This window comes from Nannobrachium achirus (assembly GCF_963921795.1).
Source record: "Nannobrachium achirus genome assembly, chromosome: 11".
NCBI lineage: Eukaryota > Metazoa > Chordata > Actinopteri > Myctophiformes > Myctophidae > Nannobrachium > Nannobrachium achirus.
Window position 1 is genome coordinate 21,145,285 of NC_137820.1, and position 26,001 is coordinate 21,171,285.

A 26,001-nucleotide genomic window follows, 5' to 3' on the forward strand; every position below is an offset into this window, starting at 1 on the left:
AAATAACAAAACCCCTTTTTGCTTTAATTTGAAAGACATCGCGATATCTGCTGAGTCAATGGAAAAGATGACTCCACTTCAAAGTCACCGTCACCTCTTCCTTCCTCTGGTCCGTGTTGCCCTTCCTGCTGATTCATTTGGACCAAATGGGAAAAGCAGCAGCAGGGCAGGCGAGTACTGAGAGGAGGCTAATACCCAGTGGTGTAAAGTACAGGGTTCCCACACATTTTTACCAATTAATTTTATTGACCCTGACGAGCACTAAGAGTTGAGGAATTTTGTATAACACGGTTCTATTGTGAAAATAGCAGATCTACATGCTCACAACGCCTCGCGTTGCGAGACGTTGTGAGCATGTAGATCGGCTATTTTCACAATTTCTGCCTCTAAGATTTGACAATTTGGCCCATGTTTAATTTGTCATTTCAGAGGTATTTACAAAATCAATAACCAAAGACAATGCACAGCTATTTTTTCCAGGATCTTCCAGGACCCTTGATAAATTCCAAAACTTTTCCATATATATATATATATATATATATATATATATATATATATATATATTTTTTTTTTTCTAATTTCAAAATATTTCCAGGAATTTCATGACCGTGGGAATCCTGAAAGTAACTAAGTACATTTACTAAACTACTGTACTTAAGTACACTTTTGAGGTGCCTTTACTTTACTGGAGTACTTCCAATTTTCAATACTTTTACTTCTACTCCACTACATCTCAGAGGAAAATATTGTACTTTTACTCCACTATAATTATTTGAAAACTTCAGTCACTAGTTACTTTTTATATTTAGATTATTATTACAAAATATACATTACCTACTTAAGCCCTATATACATTTCAGCCATTTGAAAATAACTGATCTAATGCAATGCGACGCATTGTGAGCTTGTAGATCTGCTATTTTCAAAATATTTGTATACATTTGAAAAGTTGTGAAATGGGACGTTCTGCATTATGAGTACTTTTACTTTTGGTACCAGTAGTACATTTTTATACCAATACTTTTGTACTTTTACTTTAAGTACATTTTGAATTCCGGACTTCTACTTGTAAGGGTGCCCTCACACCAAAATACCTATGAGAGTGGAATCCGCGTTCCGCCAATGCATTTCAATGAGAGTGAAGCGGTTTCATGCCAGCAGAGGATTTCTGCAAAAAACGCTCCCTTATCATTGACATGCATTGGCGGAACGCGGATTCCACTCTCATAGGTATTTTGGTTTGAGGGCACCCTTACAGAGTATTTCTGCATTGCAGTATCGATACTTTTACAAAAGTAAGAAAATGTAATACTTTTTCCACCCCTGCTAATACCTTGGGTTTGGCCCTGGGTTTCAGCTGCTCTAGTTTCTTGGCTGCAGCTTCGATGGAGGCCGCGGCCCCTAGCAGTTCCGTCTCTGCGATGACGGTGGGGTCTTCAGGGTCCACCCATTCTGAACCTGGAGAAAAAAATATATATATATAACGAAACAGAAGAGATCATCACACACTTTTTAAGAACAGACAGCAAAGCACCACTAAATATAACCCAAGTCGAAGACTTTTCCTCATTACGAAACACAACGATTTGCCGGCTATAAAACAATGTCACAAAACATGTCAAAACATACTACAGTCCAACGTTTTTTGTTTGCTGTTCAATAATGAAATCCAGACATGCATAATGATGGTGCAACTCGACCTCCCTGAACTGTGACAGAGTTCACCAGCTCAATCTATTCCAAAGTTGCAACCGGGCTATACTGAGAGGCAGGCTACATGAACATCTCTAAGTTAAATAAGATGGGCTAAACGAACAAATGCACGTTTGATGGATCATTGTCTTTTTATAGGTTTTAAAGTGGCCATAAAATGGAGTTGTTTGGGAACAGCTTGGGGAAGCAGATGGAATGATGTTTTGGTAGATTATCTTCAGCCCTGGGGAAATCTGCTCTACACCCCCCCCTTCCACCTCCCTCTAGTCCTCTTTCCCCCTTCTGAGTGCATGAAAGGTGATCTGCAGGAACAAAACACACTATATTCCACTTACCTCCATCTGAGGCAAGGAAAAACAAGGAAAGGACAGAGAGAGAGAGCGAGAGAGAGAGCAAAGGGAAAATTAGAGAGGTGAAGTGGATAGCCCCGTTGGGTCCTGGGCTATACGCTGAAATCTAATTCTCACCCAAACACAATCTATTACTCCTGTCAGAGATATGGCATCTGGTGGCAACACTCCAGTAAGTTTGTGTCATAACCACTCTACAGAGCTCAATATGGCAGACAATCTTCCCGGCAATTACTCTCCTGCGCGATTTCAGCATTCCAAAGCAATTTTCACAACTTATATACAGCATTATGTAGAGGTGCAGACAGGTTAGGTGGCGTGACTCGGTAATATCATTAATATCGTCGTTGTCGGGTGGAAACCTAGTATGTCCAAATACCGTTCGTTTTGTATTTATCATTTAAAAAGAATGATTTAGACTACTAGTGAAAACAGCCGATCTACAAGCACACAACGCCTCGCGGTGCGAGGCGTTGTGTGCTTGTAGATCTGCTGTTTTCACTACTTTTGTGCAGCGGCCTTGTGCGATGAAGCGGCGCTTTACATCGCGAAAAAACATGCACATTTGAAACTTGGAGATACGAGGTTTCTTGCAAGGTTTCTGCCCGACAGTGAGGATATGTTCCCTGCACAAGAGGATCAGGGTATCTAGACATTATCGCTAACATCTCTATAATTCATGTCATCTGTGTATCGCTGAGCTGATTTTCAAGGGAATTCTCAAAATCTGAACGCAGGATACACATTCCTCGATCCCTGTGGGGTGCCCTTGTTTTCCCATTTATGAAATGGTGTGTAAGTACGTGTGTATGGGGCACTGTGGTGTTAAGTAACTAAGTACTCAAGTAATGTACTTAAGTAAAATGTTGAGGTATTTGTACTTTATTTGGGTATTTCCAATTTCCAATACTGTTACTTCTTCTCCACTACATCTCGGAGGCAAATCTTGTACTTTTACTCCACTACAATTACATTTCGTCCATTCAAAAACATACGATCTACAAGCTCACAATGCTTCACATCGTGACGCATTGTGAGCTTGTTGGTAGATCTGCTATTTTCTTTTTCTTTTTTTTTTTTTCAAAAGATCTTTATCCACAAGTTTCCGCGGGAGTTTACTGGAGACTATCGGGACCAAACTTCCGGGTTTAACAGCAGACATACAAGCTCACGTCGCGTCGCAGATGCAACCCGTTGTGAGCTTGTAAATCGGCGGCGGAAGCTCGGTGCAGACGTCTGCGCAATGCACTATGGAAACTCGTGGATAGATTTGAAAACTTGAAATGGAAGAGTCTACTTTTACTTTTTGTACTTTATGTGCATTTTGATGCCAACACTTTTGTACTTTTACTCAAGTACATTTTGACAAGAGTATTTCTACATTGCAGTAAAGTACTTTTACTTGAGTAAAGAATGTGAGTACTTTTCCCACCACTGGTATGGGGTGTCACTGTCATAGTAGTGCAGGACTGTGTGTGTATTAGGGCATTAACGACTTGTGATTTTTGCAAGTCGACTCGACTCAGTAAAAAGTTGAGTTGAAGTCGACTTTATCGTTTGACGACGTCATCAAGCGATAGAAATTGTGAAAAAAGCCAATCTACATGCTCACAACGCCTCGCGATGCGAGGCGTTGTGAGCATGTAGATCTGCTATTTTCACAATAGAACCGTGTTATAACAAATGTAACGCCTCAATTCTTAGTGCTCGTCAGGGTGGGGGTCCCCAGTTAAAATATGATTATTATGGGGGTCGCGGCCTGAAAAGGTTGAGAACCACTGTAATATTGGATGTTTGAATGCTGTACAGACACACACATGGAGCAAAAATATATAATATAATATAAACTTCAACTTTCGACTTTCTCTGGTGGGAGTCGACTTGTGTAATGAAGTCGACTGAGTCGACTTGTCAACTTTTTCGTTAATGCCCTAGTGTGTATGGGGTGTCACTGTCAGTGTGTGTGTGTGTGTGTGTGTGTGTGTGTGTGTGTGTGTGTGTGTGCGTGTGCGTGTGCGTGTGCGTGTGTGTGGCCTCACCCTTCATGGCCTCCGCTGTCTGGATGAGTTCTGTCACACACGCTGCTACATGCTTGGAGTGGCCAGTCAGATGGTGCTTCTGCTCTGCGGTGGGCTTTTGGAGCACCTGAAAAACACAAGAGACAAAGTCACACGCATGCATGCAAGCATGCATCCACATACTGTACTGTATACTGTGCCACTGTTTAAAACAGTCGGTCGGGAAGCACGTCTCACGTCGTGAGCTTGTAGATCTGCTATTTTCACTAGTTTGGGTACAGGAACATATCATTTCTCTTTTGGGTCTCGAGCTAAAAAGTTTGGGAACCACGATGTCTATTATGAAGGTTATTTTCAGCAGAGAAAAAAAGTATTATTTTACCTTGTCATACACTTTTGTTTTTTCTCGAGGAAGCCATTGGATTCCATTCATTCCATTACGATATGAAAACCAACTGCGAGAGACTTGAAACGAGCATGAGATAGGTAATCTCACATAATGAAATTCTTTTGTTATTTTTGTCAAAGTGAGGTTATCCTTGTATTTTGATGCGTTTGAAAGCATGGATTGATTATTCTAGCTGAGATTTTAATTATGCAGACAGAATTATCAGCCGGAGACGCAGATAATTTCTTATCATCTGAAAGTTTGAATTAGAAAAAAAATTGCTAAATCTGATGAAATTGGAAAAAAAATACGTATAATTTGGAAAAGGTTAGCAGAGCCGTATGGTAATTAATTGATGGTAAAGATGTGCCGTTTCAAATCGTCGGTGTTTACTGCTCTTTTCCTGAAAATGTCCTGCAAACTTTTTTTCCACAGGTTTCTTTCCCTGTTTTGATTTTCACATTTTTATCGAGAAAGGAGCGTATTTTTGCAGAAACTCGCAAATGGAAAGAAACCACTGACGTGACGTGATGTGACGTGACGTGACGTGACGTGACGTGACGTGACAGACTGACTGACTGACTGACTGACAGCCGGTGGAGCTTTTCATAGTAACTTGTGACCTGACGGTCCCAATAACTCTGTGTAGCCAAATATGAGACAGAACACCCCCCCCCCCCCCCCCCCCCACACACACACACACACACACACACACACACACACACACACACACACACACACACACACACACACACACACACACACACACACACACACACACACACACAGAGCGTTTCCTTCTCACCTCCAGCACCTGCTCCAGCAGGTGGATGTATCCAGTGGTGACCTCACAGCCATACTGGAGGGCCTTGGTCCTCACCTCCTCACACACCTCTGGGTGGCACGCTGCTTGCTGGGAGGGAAACAACACCGTTCAGGTACATTTGGAGAGGAGAAGGCTCCACCCCCAAAATGATATTTATTTGGCCACGGGCCCCCATCTCAAAATATTTAGTTCCAGGGACCACCCAGAAGCAAAATTTGAGTTACAAACGTTCACTTTGAAAATACATATATTCAAAGATTTCACACATTTTCACAACTTTTTCAAAAATAGCAGATCTACAAGCTCGCAGCGCGGCACTCGGTGCCGCGCTGTGAGCTATATCTGCTATTTTTCACTGGTTAAAGCATTCAAGAAAACACATTTTTATAGCACAGTGACCAATGGAAATGGTGCCTACATTCAACCGACTTTATTTCAGGGTTAGAACTCCTTTCTCAATAAGGCAGGGCTGTTGTGTTGGTTGCGCCTTGGAGGCCACGTTGCCCTTTTCACTGAGGAATTTGAGTAATAATTCACACTCATTCACACTATTAGGGTGCCCTCAGACCAAAATATGGTCGGCAGTGGATAAACTCTTCTGGTGCGCGGCTGGCTAAAAACGCAGAGAGCGCATTCCGTCCCAAAGCCAGTGACGCGCCTGTCCCGCATCGCCTTCCCTCCCTGTAGCCTGTACACTAGCGTAGCAATCCTTTGTCTGCAGAGGTACGTTAGCCAGGTTACGTTGCGACTTGCGAGGTTATCAATTTAATAGGCTTTATTATCATCATCTTTACGTGTCAACTCTATAATGGACAGACGAAGGGTAGCCTACTCGCCCTTGCTTTATTGGAAGGGGAGATGCTAAAAAGAGACGAGTTTGGGTGCATGAGACTCTTCAAAACAAAACATCTCCCAGTCCCTTCCTGATTCTCGGAATGTTACGCCTTCGACTCACCCGATTGGACAGAGGGGGGAAACCAGAATCTGCGTGGAGAATTTCTTTGCACCATCACATTGCGCCATGTTCCCATAATCCCGACCTACACTGGAATGCGGAAGTCCCGTTCTCAAACCCAACTGGAAGAGAGCGTGACGTTCATGGTGCAGACTCCGCTAAAAGCCAGTTAAAACGACAGAGGCCCTATCCCTGCTTTCTGATGGTCATCGACCCATGTGTCTTTTTTTGGTTTGTCTTTTGTTCCTTTTTGTCTAGTTGTTTTTATTTTATGTATGTATTGTTAAGCTTATTTTTCTGTCATTTGGTGTCTTGCATTGTCGTGTACTACTACTACAAAAAATCTAAAAAAAGTATATAAAGCAGTCTTTAAAGTCTGAAGCAGTCTTGAGCTATGTAAGGCACCCCAGAGGAAGCTGCAGCTGAGCATAGAACGTTGTGAAGTCCGCTACAGCAGACTCACCACCGTTCAACTTGCATACCGACAGATTGATCACAATAAGACTGCTATACCTGATAAGAACAAGTTCAGTGAAACTCTTCCTCTTTCACTCTGCTTTGCGGGGAGTGTGCCAAGAGGTGAAGGACACCCTGGCTAATGCTCAGACTAACGCTTGACTTTGAGAGGTTAAGTGAATGAGTCCTGCTGATAGTACAGTACCAGCGGGAGTGGGCCAAGTAAGAAATACCCTGCCGCCCTATCTCTGCGCAGGCAGGCTGGGCTCACATGCTCCCTGGCAGGCTGGAGTCTTCTGGTGCATAGCTGTGTGTGTGTGCGTGCATGCGTGCATGCGTGTGTGCGTGCGTGCGTGCGTGAGTGTGTGTACTTGTATTACTATGCTTGTAAGGGCCAAATGTCCCCCATTATAGTAGATTTGACATTCGACATTATGAGAACCTTTTATGGTTGTTTTATGTTTTAAAAAATAAGAAAAGAATGGTTATAGATAGGGGGTTAGGATTAGACATTTAGAGGTTAGGGTTAACATTTTGCCTGATTTATACTTGCGCGGTGTCTTTTCTCATACCGAAAATTGCAGAACTACAAGCTCACAACGTGTTGCGCTGCAAGTGTTGACACAGCTTTGGGTTAGGGTTAAAATTCATCAATTCGTAAAATCGCCATCCTAAAAGGCTGATGTCCTCACAAGTATAGTAATAAAAACGTGTGTGTGTGTGTGTGGTCTGTAGTGTGTGTGTGTGCGCGCGCGGCCTCTCGCTAGGCCGTGTGCAGCTGTGGCTTAGCACCTTGCAGGTGGTCAGCATATCCGTGATGGCTTTGCGGCTCAGGTTGGCAGTGACGATCACGTCCTCCTGCCGGGCCGAGTTGCCTGCCGCCACCGCCTTGGCCGTTGCCGTGGTGATGCCCTTTGTCATGCGGATGAACTCCTCTGGCGTGGTGGACTTGTCGGGGAGGTCCTTGGACCGGAACACCTGGCGACGGGATGAAGCATTCACACTTAGGGCTGTCACAATTATTACATAATCGTCTAATCGTGATTATTTGACATTATCGCAATTATTTTGTCATAATCGTCATAATCGCGAATGTTGAAAAATGACAGAAATAGTGGAAATAGCATATTTCCACTATCAATGTTATTTTTTAAGTACTAAGTTGTCAAATATGTCAGTAATGTATTTGTATTATTTAGGTCATGTGTCATATCTATCATATGCAACTTCAAAGCCTAAAAGCCAAACAGAAATGTAATTATCAACGACGAACAGACAATTAAATCGTTAATCGCCAATTATTTGAGTGACAATTAACCACATACACAGCCATTTACAATATGCTTTTGCGCCTATACTGCCAGGAATATTATTAATTTTTCAGAGTCACAGTAGATCTCCCTTATATGCATGCCATTTTGGTAGGCTGTAGTCTATATAGTGTACACTAGATGTCGCCAGCGATTAAGGTCTCTGGCGATTGCTAGAAGGCCTCAAATTAGCAACCAGTCCATTCACTTAGCATTAGCGTTAGCATGGAACGGCCCGGGACCCGTGCACGCCATCCGCGCGCCGTATTCTCTTAAACTAGACCAGGTCAACCTGGTTGTGCCAGACCCCCTGTCTGTCATCATCATTTATGACATCATGCCTTTTGTAGGTATGTCATCATCATGTCATCATCATATATACCCTTTATATAGAAAAGGGACAGACCGACATTTGCTTATGTAGGCCTACCCATTTCATGGGTCTGGCAAAAATTATCGACTATGTGCCTTAGATGCCCAATTGACGCACAGAGCCTTCAAACCGGATCAAGATCCGACGTTTTGAACGTGAGATAGAGCCGAGTTGCTGTAATGGCTTCCAATGTAAAAATATATGTTTGTGTACATGTTTGACACGCTCGATTTCCGGTTTCCGGCGATGACGTCACTTCCATCGCAAAATCCTTGCTGAAGCTTATATGAAGCTAGAATGGTCATTTATAGCTCAAAAAATGTCAAAAAAATACCACAATAATCAGAAAATGATCCCCAAGGCGACGTTTGGCGATCTGGCACGGTTTGGCGTCCTCAAAATGGCGATGAAAGGCGATTTGGCTAAGAATGAGTTAATCGTCATGTAAAATGTCATATCGTGACAGCCCTATTCACACTGCTGATGATGGTACTGTTCACACTGGACTAGGACACAATACCTTTATACTGTCGCTAGGGACGGGACCATAAGTGATATCATTGTTTATCGTGATAAAAAAACACTCACGATAATCGTATTGTGGATATTTATTTTATCGTGAAATCGTCCTCCCCATTCGTCTACAAGCTTGTAGATCTGCAATTTTTGGGCAAATGTTCCACCCCAGGATAAAGGATGTTGGGGATATTTTGATTATGACGATAATATCGTAAATCGCGATTTCTTTGGTCACAATAATCGTGATATGACATTTTCATATGGTCCCATCCCTAACTGTCGCTGCCATGGCACAAACCTTGTATCTCCATTAATTAAACTTTTTTATGATTTTTCGTAAATTAATGCTCTACTTTGTCATACTACAAAAATAGGCGATCTACAAGCTCAGATCTGCTATTGTTGCTATTTATTATTGTGTTTTTTTTTAAGTGAAAGTGAAAGCTTGTGAGTGACTAAATAATAACTACAAAATAAATCCATTGGAACACAGGTTCTTGTTTCCATTTCATGAAACATTGACCATATACAATCACACTGCTGTTGAGTCACAGATGCCATGATATAAAGTCTGATAAAAAGGTACTTGACTCCAGACTACAGGTGCTTTGGTACAGGCTGGACTGAAACACTGCTACTCTGATATAGATTATAGATAGCTCTCTCAATGAAGAACTGTGGTGACCCACATTGACTGCACAAAGCGGAATTAAGGGTTAACAAGCTAGGAGGACAGACCGCTCCGATATTGATGGCAGTGTAATTGTAAGTTAAGTGGGCTGTGTTTTATTTGGCTTTGACTGTAGCCCTGGGATTAAGCCTGGTGTGGTACTGGGGGGAGGGGGGGATCCACAGATAAGGAATAGCACTAAATCACAAAGAAAATGGTCTCTTTTCCCCAATCCCTGATAAGAGCACAGAGCAATAGGATAACAGTAAAAAAAAGGACCATCTCCATGTTTAGCATTGAAGGCGCCAGTTTGACCGTGTCCATTCTTCTTCGGACACCCAATAGGATCAGCGTGAGTGACGATGACAACTTGCCTGTCGGCCGCGCAGATCTACAAGCCTCACAGCGTGGCACGAGTGCCGTGCTGCGAGCTTGTATATCTTCTATTTTTGAAAAATCTTGAAGATTTTTGGAAGCCTTTGAATATTTCAAATCCTTCTAAGGTTTTATGAAAAACCTATGTTTCTATGTCAGCGGTGCTCGAACCTTTTCATGTGAAGGACCCCCAAAATTATATGTATTTGGCCACGGACCCCCATCTCAAAATATTTAGTTCCAGGGACCCCCCCAGAAGCAAAATCTGAGTTACAAATGTTTGCTGAAAAAAATAGCAACCCTACAAGCTCGCAGCGTGGCACCTATTTTTCAATAGCTAAAGTATAACATAATTAAGGCCCCTCCTCCTCCTTGGGCCCTAGTAACTCAGTCCCACTCCCCCCCCTTTGTGACGCCCCTGCTTACCGTCAACTCCTGCTTGATGCACTCGATGGTGGCCTCCAGCGCCCTCGTCCCGCGAGTGGCCTCGTCCTCCACCGCCTTCACCGTCTTCAGCAGGGACGTCACGTTGGTGACCATGACCTGTCAAGCAGAGGAGGGGGAGGGGAGGGGAGGGGACATGAGTGACGCTCTCCGTCGCCGCCAGAAGGTGGAGCTCTTTTGCCTCAAACAATATTGTCAACCTCGTCGTCGTCTCCCCCTCCCTCCCAACAGCCCCCGTCCAGATTCTATTACAGTGAATAATGACTACGTTGGTGGAAGGTGGTTATTTAATGCGTCGCTGTGTTCAATCAAATTAACCAGATCAGCGAGCGCCCGCGGGGCGAACGGAGGAATGAGGGATGTGTTTCGACGTTACCACCAGAGGCTGGCCTTGAATTGCCACTGCTATATCGTCATTGTCGGGTGGAAACCTTGTATGTCCGAAACCGTTAGTTTTGTATTTATCATTTTAAAAATGATTTAAAATAGAGAAAACAGACGATCAACAAGCACACAACGCCTCGCACCGCGAGGCGTTGTGTGCTTGTAGATCTGCTGTTTTCACTACTTTTGTGCGACGGCCTTGTATGAAAAACATACAAATGTGAAACTTGGGAGATACAAGGTTTCTGCCCGGCAGTGGCGATAGCGTCGAAGCGGCACGCCGGAGAGAGAGAGCACTGTCTCCCCGCTGACAATCATGATATCACAATCAGATGTGCTGTGCTGTGCTGCATTTTGTAAAGGCTACATTGTGTCAAGGGGGGGGGGGGGGGGCGGGGGAGAATTTGAGCACCAGGAGTTTGAGAGAGCTGGGGTCCCACATGGAGGTCACCATATGTTGGAGGAAAAGCAACAATCTGTCAACATGAGCCAGGCGCATGGGTGGGCCTAATTCCATTTATATGAGACACCGTCAGAAGCCCTGTGGTACAGTTAGACTTACAAGAAAGACAGCTGAGGGTGGGGGGAATGAAAATTGGCAAAGGGGGTGCAAGAAAGGGTAACGGAGAGGCAAAGATCCTGGTAAGAAGTTGTTGATGTGAGCTATACTGTACATCTGAAAACAACTTCATACAGACATCCCAAGTCTCCCGGATGTTGCGGAGTCTCCCGGAAATCAGCGTCTCCTCCCGCACACCCGCGAGTGGCACTAAACGTCCCAGAAATCCCAGCTGCTCCCGAAAATGCCTGCCATATCCATCTGGATCCGGTCTAGAAACCGGATCTGCAACCCGCGATGCGTTCTCATTCGTCGTCAAACTGTCAATCTGGCAAATGAATGATTGTCATGTGGGCGTCTAAAAGTGACCAACTACTGGTCTCAGATGCAGAGGCTAAATATGAATAAAATAACAGTCCTTTACAACTGTCGGTTCTTTTTCGCTGGACATACTACAACTGGACATATAGCTGCGTCAGCCTATGCGACGGCAGCCTGCCGTGTGTCTCGCTGTGAGAGTGACAGAACTTTTTTCCAAATAGGTAAGAAAGACATCATGCTATAAATTAACCAAATTATATTAAGCCTTAAATGGTTTCCGCTGCCGTGCAGAACCGTTTTTAACGTTTTTAACCGTTGAAAAATTAGTAAAATCCGAGAACGGGTGCACGCTTCGCTCAAACGCGCGTGCACATGGGACCCCCCCGAAATGCTGATCTCCAAGTTTGGATGTCTGTGTTAATACTTTGATGCAGACAGACTAACGGCCTTGATCGAAACCACTGTCGGGACTGAATAGTGGGAAGTAAAGATCAAAACATAATAATAAAAGTCTGGCTTCTGGCTGTGTCTGTTTTTAGCGCTAAGCAGCTGTTTCATGTGACAATCCGTCCATGGAGATGGGGGGTTGTCATACATGACCACGGACAAGGACAGCAGCAGGAATGTTTGGCTGAGTTTTAGTTAAAAGCATCAACTCCAGAGACACAAAGCAGAGTCGAATCGGGGCATGCGCACGGCATGTACCGCGTGTCTACATGTATGCACGACACACAGTACATGAAAGGCACACACAGTCACACGCACATCATCCTTCTTAGTGACACACTGGTGCAGGGCTGACAGAATGAGAGAGCGCTAAAACCACCCGGATAAGGACTGTCACTGCCACATCGTGTTGACAATGCCATGCTTTGTGCTTTGTGAGATATTGCATGAACACGACGCCGCGCCAAACATGTTGCTGTCATACAAAGAGAGAAGTACCAAGGCACACAGCCACACATCCCCACATCATCACAGTCCGGCAGAAACCTCGTATCTCCAAGTTTCAAATGTGTCCTTTTCTTCCGTACATTAAAGCCCTACGCCATACAAATGTTTCGCACAAAAGTAGTGAAAATAGCCGATCTACAAGCACACAACGCCTCGCAGCGCGAGGCGTTGTGTGCTTGTAGATCGGCTATTTTCACTATTTTCAATTGTTTTTAAAATAACAACAATAAAAAGGACATACAAGGTTTCCACCCGACAGCGTCGATATACTGTACCTCAATGAGAAAAGAAACCCCCCGGGTGATAAACACATACGCTTATAATCCTTCCAATTCGAGAGCGTCTAGTTAGTTCCTTACCTTGGCAGCGCTCTTCAGCTGGTACATGGACGGATCGTCGGGCGGCTTGCCCGCCGCGCACTTGGTGGCGCCGATGAGCTCGGCCAGAGCCTTGGCCACGTCCCGCACCGCGTTTATCAGAACCACCTGGGGGACATGGGAGCCGGAATCAATACGGCACAATAGCCTGAGTATAGGTTTATCAGCAGCACCCCGGGGAGAGGATTTAACTGTGTGTGGAGCTTATCACTACCCACCTAGAGCCATGATACTTGTGTCTGAGAGGAGGGGAGAGATAGAGGCTTACACACAGGGGAGAGAGAGAGAAAGGAAGCAGACTGCAATTACAAAGAGAACCTAACCTAGTCCGGGCGTTTCGGGCGGTATGTTGATGGAATCGTGCACTTTATGATAGAAGCATGAAATTTGGCACACAGTTAGAACATGCCATATGGATCATTTTTGGCTATAGGGCCATCGCAGATTTGACTTGGGAAACTTGTGGGAGCCATTCAAGCTCTCATAGACTTTACTATACAGTAAAACAATACAAAAAATAAATATGCTTTAAGTAGCATGTGAGGGGTCAAATTAGGGTTTTTTCACGATTCTGAATCCAAAGCAAGCATTTGTTTTGCACGGAAAACATTCCTTGGGTTAAAAACGGCCCCCATAAAACTATGGTTTAGTGATAAGTCGTCACTTTTCACAGTTTCGTGGGGGCCGTGTTTCGGAAAGGAATGTCAAACCCTAGTTTGACCCCTCACATGCAACTTAATTATAATTTTACTTTATAGTAAAGTCTATGCGACCCCAACTTTGATTGGCTACAAGTTTCCCAAGACAAATCTGCAATGTCCCTATAGCCAAAAATGTTCCATATGGCATGTTCTAACTGTGTGCCAAATTTCATGCTTCTATCATAAAGTGCACGATTTGTGCGCGAAACGCTCGGACTAACCCTTCCAGTGTCTGTGGAATGATAGAGGACATCCATTGCAGAGGGCTAATTCTAGTTGATAATATTGTTTTTATATTTGTAACAAAGGGATAAAAGCTTCATTAGTGCACAGGCACAGATGAAGAAATCAAAATGATGGACATTAGACAGACATACAATTCTGAAAACAAGCAGTACAGTAAAATGTCACTTTAATAATCAGTGGCATCAGGATATCAGTGTCAGTCCATCAATGCTCAATGCTGCAGCAAGAGAGCAACATTGTGCACACAGTAACACAGTCACACTGATATGCCGCCTACAACCATTCTCCCTTCTAGGGACTAGGAGGCCTTTGACACTAGAGTGCAAATACCTCAAGACCTCCAGACATCCCAAAACAAACTGGTCAGGCTACTGCTTTGGCCTTACACCTACAACTTATTTAACCCCTGCTCATTTTGCTAGGGTCGGATGTCTCAGGGTAGAGGACAGAGTACACTCAGCAACTTGCAATGGGCCTGGTCTACAAGATATGCTACACCACGAAGACACCCACGTGTACCTGTCAAACTACTTCACAAACGTCAATGACGTCCACAATCACGACACCAGAGGGAGCTCCACTAATCACGTTCAACCCAGATTTGGCTCAAGCAAGGTGTTCATTTCGTTCTCCTGCAATGCCACAAAAATGTGGAAAACCCTACCAACAGTCTTAACACATGGGATGCTAAGGTTTCTAACATTTCTAGCTGTTGCTGCTGCCGCCGTTCACTCACGCTTTATTTTGAAGAGCCTCGGAAGCTTCGTGCGTGTGCACGTGAGTGTCCACTGACGATTGAGGAAGAAAATCCATTTGTTTACAAACGCTCGCGAAACTAAAATCCAAACCGCGGCCGACCATCGCGGTAAAGTGTCGCCGTGAAAACAATCAGATCTCTGCTTCCCTGGCGTTCTTTTCACCTCATTCATAGATAAAGCCCTTTTTATGTTTCAGCCTAGAATGGAAATCAATGCAACCAGCTCGCGCCATTTTCTCTCTCTCTCTGAGCTACGGGGTGACGTATGGACTAGGGTCATTCACAGGGCACGCAGCATGCATTCATAAACTACTGTCAGTGTGTTCACCTGTGTCTCGGGGTCCTCGGAGCCCATGCTTGTTGCTCCCAGTTTGACCACTTCAGTAAGCTGGGTGATGGTCTTGGCTGAAGACTGGGCGGCCTGGGCCAGCCTGTCCTGGCTGGAGGCGGCTCCAGCCACCAGCAGCTTGGTATCTTCCACCAGCGCCTTGGCTGTTTTCAAGATGCTCTCCCTGAGGGATGGGGAAGCTGTTCAGTCACAGTCTGCTCCAAAGTCACACTCGAGCAACTGGCAGCATTGCTTTGCTAAGCAGAAGGCAGGGTTATTTAATAACGGCAATTTTTCTATCGTCTTGCTCTGTGAACTGGGTGTCAATGTTCAGCTTTAATGTGAAGCAGATGATAAGATGGTCATGCCTATTGCTAAAAAAAACTACAATTTTGAACTGGATTGGATGGCTCTCTACCAGCTCAGTGGCTCAGTGGTTAGTGTGTCCGCCCTGCGACTGGAGGTCGGGGTCTGGGTTCGATCCCTGGCCCGGGTCATACCAAAGATTGGACCCAAGTATGCCACTCGGCATCAAGGGTTGGATTGGGGGGTAAGTCCCTGCGACATACTAGCGTCATGTCCAAGGGGTGTACTTGTGCATCAAGCTTCCTCACGCTACAGAAACAGGAGATAGGCTCCTGCCCTTTGGGCCTCATGGCTCTGCAAGGCTTACTAGCTCTCTGCTAGGTAATATATTTTGTGCTGAACTATTTGTCATGTATAATTGAATCAATAATAGCATAATGTATTATTACAACACATTGCTAATATACATTATGTTTAAATGATGTATACATTATTTTTAGTGATGTATATGTGTATATGGACGACATTTGTAGTCGGACTGCTTTTCAGTAAAGGTTAACTGTTTTCAGACCCATATGGGCCCATTTGGTTCCTAACTATCAATCATTTAGCTGGGGACCCCCTTCAAGGACCCCGCGTTGAGAAACAGCTTGGTGGCTGTGGCAAGGTCATTGCACCTGTGATCGGCAAAGGACTCCTCGTTCTCTGCGTTGAGTGTTCCAGCAGAGGCAAACATGATGGTGGTGTCCAGGTCAGCGATGATGCCAGAGACGGCGCTGGCGGCTGTGATGCAGGCCTGGGTGCCTTTGTTCCCTGCCTGTAGTGCCGACAGGACCAAGGACACCTGGAGGAAGAGCAGAGCACAGCGTGCCACATCATCACTGCTAGAATGTCAAGTACTGTACTGTCAAGTACAGAGGTTCCTGTACACCATTTGAGTATTTCCATGTCATGCTACGTCATACTTCCACCCCACTATTATGATCAGGGGGAAATATTGTACTTTTTTACTCCTCCACATTTCGTTTACAGATTAAGTTACTTTGAAGATTTAGATTTTTAGCTCATATTGGTCCGTTAAGATACCCAGTAAGATATAAAATCATTAAAATGAGCTCCACCTCTACCAGCTTCAATATTAAAGTGATGAAAGCATTTTATTTCTGAAAAGGAAAAGTAATTTATTTTGACATGTTCAAATTAGGGCCGGGCTATCTAACTATAATTGCACAAAATCTATGTCTGTGTGAACGTCTGAGAAAAATAATTCGATCAGATAAGTTCATACAATTACATCATGAAAAGAAACAATATCATGATATTATGATATCCAAAAACATACAGTAGTCTCGCTATCCATATATACGTATATATATATTGATATAATATAAATGTATCAATAATCGAATAAAGAATCAGAAGACTAATGGCATATGAATAAAATCAAATTAATTCCCATCCGCACTTAACAAAGTATAAGTAAGTCAAAGATCTGAGCACTTCTTCCACTACAGTTCCACATGCAGACAGCTGTAACTTTTTTCAATACCGTGCCGTAACTTGTGAGTTGTGAGCTTTTGCTGGTTTCACTATTTTGGATTTTTTTTTTACATTTCAACTCTAATGCCATGCCCACCAACATAGAGACACCAACCTATGAAAAGTATTAGAGCATGTGACCAAATATATCCATTAGATCGATTGGAGAAGGTTTTAATTTTTTCATTTCATGACGATTAACAGTCATGGACACACAAGGTTTCCACCCGACAACAAGGATATTCACATCATGCCATTAAGTCACTGGTGTTGAGTAGGGATGGGACAATATGAACATTTCATTTCACGATTATTGTGACCAAAGAAATCGTGATTTACGATATTATCTCGATAATCAAAACTATTATCCTGAGGTGGAACATTTGCCAAAAAATAGCAGATCTACAAGCTCACAACGCGTCAAGTCGTGTCGCGTTGTGAGCTTGTAGATCGGCTATTTTTTGGCAAAGACATTTGATGAGAGTGGAAAAAAAAACTGTATTAAGTATGTATATTATAAGTACCTTTTACCATAGAGGGTTTAAGTTATACCGGACATGCAGCTCAGCAAATAAAAGGTGAATTGATCCCAGTGCATGACGGAGGATAGATATATTAAATCTCCACGATACGATTATTGTGAGTGTTTTTTATCACGATAAACGATGATATCGCTTATCGTCCCATCCCTAGTGAGCGATCCGAGCAAGCTTGTCTAGAGACAGCAAACTGGCAGCGGCAGAAGCAGAGGGCGGGGCAATCCAGGCATTAGCCAAGACTCTGCCGCACAAACAATCACATTAGGCCAATGGGTATGACTCTGCAAATCACACCCCCGTCTGCCCATCCCGCCTCACAAACAAACAGAAAGCCCTGGAGAGGTACATTCCAGTGAGGCGCAAGGTTCAGAAATCCATACGCATGAGGCCACAAATTATTCAAGTCTGATATGAGTCCTGAATCCAATCATGCGCCGGCCGAGCACAGAGAATCTAACGCGCGAGTAAGTGGCAGCAGTGATTACAGGGTCACCGCAGGGACATCAGGTGTAAATCCAAAATCTGCTCTTGAAGCACAAGCAAAAAAAATAAACTGAATACAAAATTGGCAAACAAAAAACTGCAGAGAACAATATAGAGGGACTGCGAGAAAACTTATTACAATGTGTCCTTCATCACTTCATTTGAAACACAGCACAAAGCACAAAATACCTCCAGATGCTGACTTGATGCTGTGCTTTCACTTTGCCTCAAAAACACCAGAGAAGACAAGTTTGATGCTGAATGCTTAATATGACAGCCAGGTGCAGTTGGGAGAATCACAAAAACATGAAAGGGCTTCTGTGTGTGTGTGAGTGTGTGAGAGAGAGCTGTTGAGAAAGCTCTGGCAGTTTCCTCTGCAACGAGCGGCTTACCTTCTCCGTGACGGCGCGGGCGCACTCGATGAGCTCCCTCTTGGAGAAGCTGTCGGTGGGGCTGACCTGCAGTGCTCCCGCCTTCTGGACCAGGTAGATGCAGCCGTGGCCCAGCTCCTGCACCCGCGACTTTATCTGGAAAGCCACCTGTAGTACGACACAGCCAAGCCGGTCACCAGTTACTGTAACTGCCAGCGCAATTCTCCCATCTCTGTGCCCATGCGCCAGACAATGGCAATCATGTCCTGAGCCGACGAGCCTCTTATTTTCAGCCCCGGCCGGGTGGAAAGGAAAAGTGATTTCCAGCACCAGCAATGGTGGCACTACACCTTTAATTTCCTGACTGAGATTCACGGGTGGGTGGCACTTCATTATAAGCATCACTATAAGCTTTTTCGCCTTGTAGAGGTACAATGTCGCTATGGTAACCAGTTGGGCTTCCAGCAGTGTGTTATGTACAAGATATCGATAAGAGCAGTGTACGCTTATTATGGCTATGTTTTCACACATGCTGCCATCCTCTGCAACTCGCCGACAAGCCTTTAAGCGCAGACTATGTGGGTGCTGCTGAGTGCGATGGATGGTGGAGGCGGTGAGAATAGTATATCCCTTTTTTATCTCGAGCTGTCGAAAAAGCAGCCTTGAGGAAGGCGCGTTCTATCAACGACTGCCAAATATCTGATGCCGGTGTGAAAACATCAGAGTACACTTTCTGGAAAAATAAGAGATAAACTGAAATAAAAAAAATGATTAGCTGATGTGTCAGACAGGCACTAGCAGTGTGATTATGTTGTACAGTAGTTTACTTTAACAACCGCTTCACTGGTTTTCACCCGTAAGCCCGATGCTTTCTCACCTCCTCTGGTTCTGCGGTGGCAGCTGCCAGACGTCCCTGGTGGGCCAGCTGTCCATAGTCCACTGTCACCTGCGAGGCCAGGCCACCCAGCTCCTCCGGGCAGGTCACCGATTTGGTCATCTGGCAGCACAGAGCATACATACACCATCATCAGCACAGGGCCCAATTAAATGTATAACAAACAGATCGAGGCGGGTAGCGTAGCCGTTCTGCTCACCATCTCCTGTGCGGTGATGGCGATGGCCTTGGAGAACTTCACCATGGTGGTTTGGTAGTCCACAAAGGAGCCCGCCGGCTCAGGAGGAGTTCCTTCGTTCAACTGTAGAGGTCAAAGGCTTTAATAACTCTGGTGCTTGGCTAATAATAGCATTCTCAGGTGGGTTGACAAGTTATACCGGTATCCTTAGCATCAACATGAACAAATATGTACTAGTAAGACACCTCATGGCGACATGCGACCTCACCGTAAAGAGCGAGGTTGCGCCAATTCTTGGCCATCTGGCCAGTGATGTATATCGGACCAGTTATCCATATATGGAGACCCCTGGTACCCATATGGAGATCCATGTACTGTATGGAGACTGTACTGTACAGCATGGAGATATGCTGAGAGCCCAAACATGCTTACTCAGTTATTCGTTATGTGAAAGTCCTATGATGTCTATGACATCTGACATCATACCCTTTTATGCCCATACATAGAGATCCCTGTCATGTAGAACCAGCCACACAGATATGGGCTGTCTTGTCCATCTGTCTTGGCCATATGGATTCTATTAGTGTGGTATGTGGCCGATGTGGCCTCCATATATGGGCATTCCGATATGGGCTTAATATTGATGACTACTCAGGGAACTCCATATATGGTCATAAAAGGGATTCTGTCACAGTGACGTCGGAGCATGATGTCAGAGCGACAAACCCATAGAACCACAGTGTCCGGCGTGACAGAGATACATACATACATACGGACGGACAAGCTGTGACCGTTCACATACTAATCTGCGAATTACGGTCGCAATGAAAAGGGGGAGGGGGGATGAAACGGAGAGTTATATCTGGACCCGGCAGGTGTGTCGGACGATGTGCACGTCACCTTCAATTATCTGCAGGACCATCAGCACATGGGCATGTCACCCGGTAGGCTGAATGACAGCTGACATCAGCAGTGGGCCGAAGACTTAACACTTGTCATCTATTTGACTAATGAATGTCACTTAGAAGGACGTGCACTTCAGTACGCTCACCCTGGCATCAATCTTAAAGGGACAGTGTGCTTTGTCTTACAACTGTCAAGGTAGGGATAATAAGCATCCTCAACTGAAAATCCCTCGTGTCGAAAACCATCGTCATGGTGTCCTCTGCACACCGCTAGTCTAACAGCCGACCTTACGGTACAGATACATTTTTGCAGGAACTGTTTCGGTGCATGTTGCTGAAATGTGAGCTGTAAATGTTTAATCTCCCTAGAAGCACCAGTGATCTCCAATATGATGGTTTCTTCTGTTTTATCAATTCAGAGAGATTGTAAGTGCTCCTGGTGTGCTTAGAAATCTAAACAGGTAGAATGGTAGACTTTTTGGCAGATGAGTACCCGACGGGAACTGAAGGTAATATTAATTGTGAGTATGTTTCACAGTTAACTTAATTCTGGAACACAGAAACAGCATGACCCACATTATGTTATTGCCTTCAGCTGCAATTTATCCATGATAGGCTTTGTGTCTCCTTTCTGTCAAACTCAAGTGGTGTCAAGTGTCGCTCACAAAATAGTTTATAGAAAAGTGCTCGATAGCAAGGCAAAGAACATATCCGCACACTGGATTGTAGCTCCCAAACAAATGCATTCAAAAAGGAATGGCGAAAGGTGCCTTTTGAATACATTTGTTTGGTAGCTACAATCCAGTGTGCAGTTATTTTAAGTTTTCTATGTTCTTTGCCTTGCTATCGAGCACCTGGCCACAAACCGTCTAAATAAGATATGCATACAATGTCCTCTTTGAACTGAAGAGATAGTTGCCACATGGTTCCTGTCACATTCAACAATGTGATTTTGCCCACCACTCAGTGAAATTAACTTCTCATTTGCACAAAGCTGAGAAAATCTCAACGATTTGACCCTCTCCTCACCTGCTCTGTTCAAACTGTCAATCCCACAATACCTTGCACAAGATTCCAAAGAAAATTAACTCTTTTACCGCTTTGGACATTCTCGTTCGCCCCATTTTTCACGGCGGCACGATGCCAATTGTACGTTCTTTCGCTCGTTCTTTTGTACCTTGTTTTGATGTCTGTAAACTGATGAGGGGTCGCGTGGGTGTGTACAGTATAAGCATCTCCTGTAATCCTGCTTTGAAATCTCCATCTCACGTAAACATCAATAATGTCCAAATTCACTTCTTGGCTGCTAGCTGTCGTTCTATTGCTCTGATGCGACTCTGCGCCCTGAATGTATGGAAGCTGCAGCCAGGGCCGATTCTAGGGTAGAGCGAACGGTGCGGTCGCACAGGGCCCCGCACCTGCAAGGGCCCCGCGCTAGGCTTGGTTAATTGATTTAGTTTTGTTTTCATATTAAATCTTCACACAAACACCGCAATCTGCAGGACAGAGACAGAGCCTGTCAACCGATTGGCTGTGATATCTCCCTGACAACCAGCAACAACCAGTGAAACAGCTGACTGTCCCTTCAGGCTATGGGATTTACTGTATCTAGTCTTGAGACACGGGATCCTACAACTTGATTCAGCGTTCCCTTCCCTTCCGTTACTTACTTATGAGAGAGTTGAGAGAGAGAGCATCATATCTGTGCGAGGTAGGGCCAGGGTAATGTTCTACAAAGTTATGAGGAATCCCCTCATCTGACAACATGACGATCTTGTGTCTGATTGATAGCCTAGTGAAGTAAATACATGGTCCCATTCAGCTATTGCATTCATTCTGCAGGAGTCTGCTTTGTGGCCGTGTACAATAAAAGCAGCAGAATAAACATGCTTCTGTCTTACCGTTTTAGAGGTAGAGTTGCTGCATAATTCCATAGCATTTATAGATGCACAGCCACAGCAAATCGTTTGCGCACACGCGCGTCCAAGTAAAAACAATCGCGGCCGCGCTCGGCGGCGGTGGTGGTGGGGGGGGGGGGGGGGGGGGTGGAACTTCGCTCAGGGCCCGCATTTCTCCCAGTCGGCCCTGGCTGCAGCGACCCATTTCACATTAATTCTTGCATGAGTCTGCCCTCTACTGCTAGTATGACCAAAGTGCACTATGTAATGAGAAAAGAAAAAAAAAAGATCTTTGTCTATAACCTCGCAAAGGTAGGCTGCTTTTGCTGGCACAAGACCCAATAAATAAATAATAACATCTGGCAGTAAAACTGTTAATGCGAAGTGCTTCAAAAATATCTTCGCGCTCAGCTTGTCGCTTCTGATGTGGACCGCTTAGTTTCATAATGTTGCTAGCGATCACAACAAAATTCCCAAAACTCTGATTCAACTCAGCTCGTCGTGAATCTTTGGTCTACTCTTGGCTTTAGAGCTACAGTGCAAAATGACTACATCACACACACTCACAATTCTTTTGTAATACAAATGCGCATGCAAATGTGCACACACACATCCATCTTCCAGCATAAATCTCAGCATCGGCTCTCCCCAGGGCTGCGTGCTGAGCCCCTTCCTTTACTCCCTCTAGTCTACACCTATGACTGCACCCCTGCCCACTCAAGTAACTCCATCATTACATTTGCGGATGACACCACTGTGGCGGCTCATCTCGGGGGGAGACGAGTCCGCGTACCGTGACGAGGTGGTGAAGCTGTCGGAGTGGTGCGCAGAGAACAATCTGGCCCTGAACACCTCCAAGACCAAGGGGATAATCATTGATTATAGGAGGAAGAAAACGGACATTCTGACATTCTGGTCATTAACGGGGATTAGTGTGGAGAGAGCTTCCGACTTCCACTTCCTGCGAGGCGTTGTGAGCATGTAGATCAGCTATTTTCACAATTTCTGCCTCTAATATTTGACCATTTGGCCAATGTTTAATTTGTCATTTTAGAGGTATTAAAAAGTCCTAAATTATCACTTTAGAAATGTGCGAAACCCTCTATACACTTAAACTTTACAGGTATGTTGGTTTCTTTATTGTTGAGAGAGAAAACAATGTTTCACATTAAGCTAATCATGTGGGGACCCCCCAAAATAATCTGGGGACCCCCCTGGCGGTCCCAATCCACAGGTTGAGACTACTGACCTAGACGACGACCTGACCTGGAGCATCAATACTACTGCCATCATCAAGAAGGCACACCAGAGACTGTACTTCCTGAGAATACTCAGAAACAACCAGCTTGCACAGGAACTGCTGGTGTCCTGACTCCTATTCTATTGAGAGCATCCTCACATACTGTATATGCGTGTGGTTCGGCAGCTGCACAGCCGCAGAGAGGAAGGCGCTTCAGAGAGTGGTCAGGACTGCCGAGAAGATCATCGGCTGCCCCCTCCCCTCCCTGAATGACCTGTACAGCTCCCTCCCGCTGTCTCAGGAAGGCCCACAGCATCCTGAAAGACTTATCCCACCCCGGGCACTGTCATTTTGAACTGCTGCCCTCGGGCAGACGTTTTAGAGTAATGAAGGCGCGCACCAACAGGCTCAAAGACAGTTTTTAGCCCAGAGCCATAGCGGCACTCAATATGAAATAATAATAGTAGTGTGGACACTTTACTATGATACTTGATATGTTATTTATACCTTTATTATCGTAACTTATTGGCTTGTCTAAACGCGCTTTTAGGGGTTTGCTCCAATTTCGTTGTTCTTAAACTTGTTTTATGCAACAATGACAATAAAGCTCATTGATTCATTGATTCATTCACACACACACACACACACACACACACACACACACACACACACACACACACACACACACACACACACACACACACACACACACACACACACACACACACACACACACACACACCCTAATAACTCACCCTGCCTAAAGACTCAGCGATAGACTCCACCATTCCTCCAACCATGCCCCCCTCGCTAGCTGCTTCGTTCAAAGTCACCATGATGTCATCAACAGCCTCCTTCATCAGCTGGGCAGCCTCAGAGATGGCGTCGTGGGTGTGGCACGCCTGGGGATTCAGCCAACCATCAAAGTCAGAAGCACACAGCTGGTATAAGAACCACAGTACATGCAGTTCCACACGTGGGGAGTTGACAGTGGGATCACTGAGTAGAGGCAAAGTGGTGCAATGAAGTGACAGACGCTATGCACAAAACAATACCCAATGACACAGTGTGAGACAGCTGTACGGTCATGCTACAGTAAGCATTCTTCTGGAATTCAAATACACTAAAAGGCATAATTGGTAGAGTAAATTCTGTCTACCTTTGGGTTTCCCCCTCCCTCCTTGGCAGCATAAAGCATCTGCAGGGCTGACTCAGACAGGGTCTTCGTCTGGTCCAGTATGGTCATCTGCTGCTGGTGGTCATGGAGCTTAGAGGCCAGGCCCACAGACGCCACAATGAGGGGCTCAAAGTAACTGGCTAGTTGGGTTACCTGGGGGTAAGAAATGGGTTTTACTTTTTACCAGAAGAGACAAAGGCAGAACTCGCTCATCAGCTATCATGAACAGGGGCTCTCTTGAAAAGCCTCTAAAGACGGAGGGATGAAGGGATATACGTGGACCGCTACCTTGTGGCCGAGCTGGGCTGCTTCACCTCGCGCTGCCGTGGTGATGGGATCAATCAGGTGACCAATCTCCTGCACAGATGATGTCAGCTGGTCTTGGAGAGCCTGGCGGGATATGTCAGCAGAGAATTTATAATACAACCCCGGAACATTAGAAGAAAAAGCAGCTAAGATGGAGTGCTTTCTCTGCAGGCGGCTTCTCTGAACTCACTTCCATGGAGATGTCGTCTCTGCAGGGCAAGGTCTGACCCACAGCCGCTAGCGAGGCATGCTCGATGTCCCGGATACACCTATTGATGTTGTCGATGGAGTAGTCACATTCTCTCTGCCCCGGTGCCTTGTCCCTGTCAACGAGGCAAAGAATAACGACTATGAGTGCTAAGACAAGGGGAATATAACAGTCCGCTGTTCTTTAGAGCAGTGGTTCTCAACCTGTGGGTCGGGACCCCCAGAGGGGTCCCCAAATTATTTTGGGGGGTCCCCAGATGTTTAGCTAAAATGTAACATTGTTTTCTCACTCAACAGTAAAATAAACAACATACAGTATAAGTGTATATAGGGTATCTGCACATTTCTTAAGTGTCAATTTAAGGACTTTAAATACCTTTTCATTACCTCTGGTCAAACATTGGTCAAATTGCCAAATATTAGAGGCAGAAATTGTGAAAATAGCAGATCTACATGCTCACAAAAGAGATCCAGTCAAACTAAATGTAATGCCAACTCCTAAAATTCCATGTGCTTGTCAGGGTGGGGGTCTCCAGTTCAAATATGATTATTTTGGGGGTCACAGCCTGAAAAGGTTGAGAACCACTGCTTTAGAGCAGGGGTTCCCAAACTTTTTTGTCTCAGGGCACCCCATAAATATTGTTTTAATCCGAGGCACCCCTACATTATAATTTTCAATCCCAGCACCTTATGGTCGTTGTCGGGTGGAAACCTTGTATGTTCAAAACCGTTGTTTTGTATTTATCATCTATAAAATGTACTAAAGTGAAAACAGCAGATCTACAAGCACCGTTGTGTGCTTGTAGATCGGCTGTTTTCACTAGTTTTGTGCAACGGCTTTGTATGATGAAGCAGGGCTTTGCTTTACCAAAAGACGTACACATTTGAAACTTGGAGATATGAGGTTTCTGCCCGACAGTGATTATGTTGCGA

At 44.8% G+C, this 26,001-nt stretch overlaps 1 protein-coding gene across 2 annotated transcripts in view; it reads right to left on the reverse strand.

Annotated features, from left to right (window-relative positions):
* tln2b (talin 2b) overlaps positions 1–26,001 on the reverse strand; it is a 167,632-nt gene that overhangs the window by 8,400 nt on the left and 133,231 nt on the right. For both annotated transcript variants that reach the window (XM_080737399.1, XM_080737400.1), the window contains exons 39-53: positions 25,052–25,184; positions 24,844–24,945; positions 24,538–24,708; positions 24,134–24,280; positions 19,357–19,458; positions 19,140–19,259; positions 18,284–18,430; positions 16,008–16,174; positions 15,025–15,208; positions 12,975–13,100; positions 10,380–10,496; positions 7,499–7,684; positions 5,275–5,382; positions 4,103–4,208; positions 1,334–1,458 (exon numbers count right to left, since the gene is read on the reverse strand). In XM_080737399.1, coding sequence (XP_080593525.1) covers positions 1,334–1,458; positions 4,103–4,208; positions 5,275–5,382; positions 7,499–7,684; positions 10,380–10,496; positions 12,975–13,100; positions 15,025–15,208; positions 16,008–16,174; positions 18,284–18,430; positions 19,140–19,259; positions 19,357–19,458; positions 24,134–24,280; positions 24,538–24,708; positions 24,844–24,945; positions 25,052–25,184 — 2,041 coding nt within the window. The remainder of the gene's footprint in view (positions 1–1,333; positions 1,459–4,102; positions 4,209–5,274; positions 5,383–7,498; positions 7,685–10,379; positions 10,497–12,974; positions 13,101–15,024; positions 15,209–16,007; positions 16,175–18,283; positions 18,431–19,139; positions 19,260–19,356; positions 19,459–24,133; positions 24,281–24,537; positions 24,709–24,843; positions 24,946–25,051; positions 25,185–26,001) is intronic.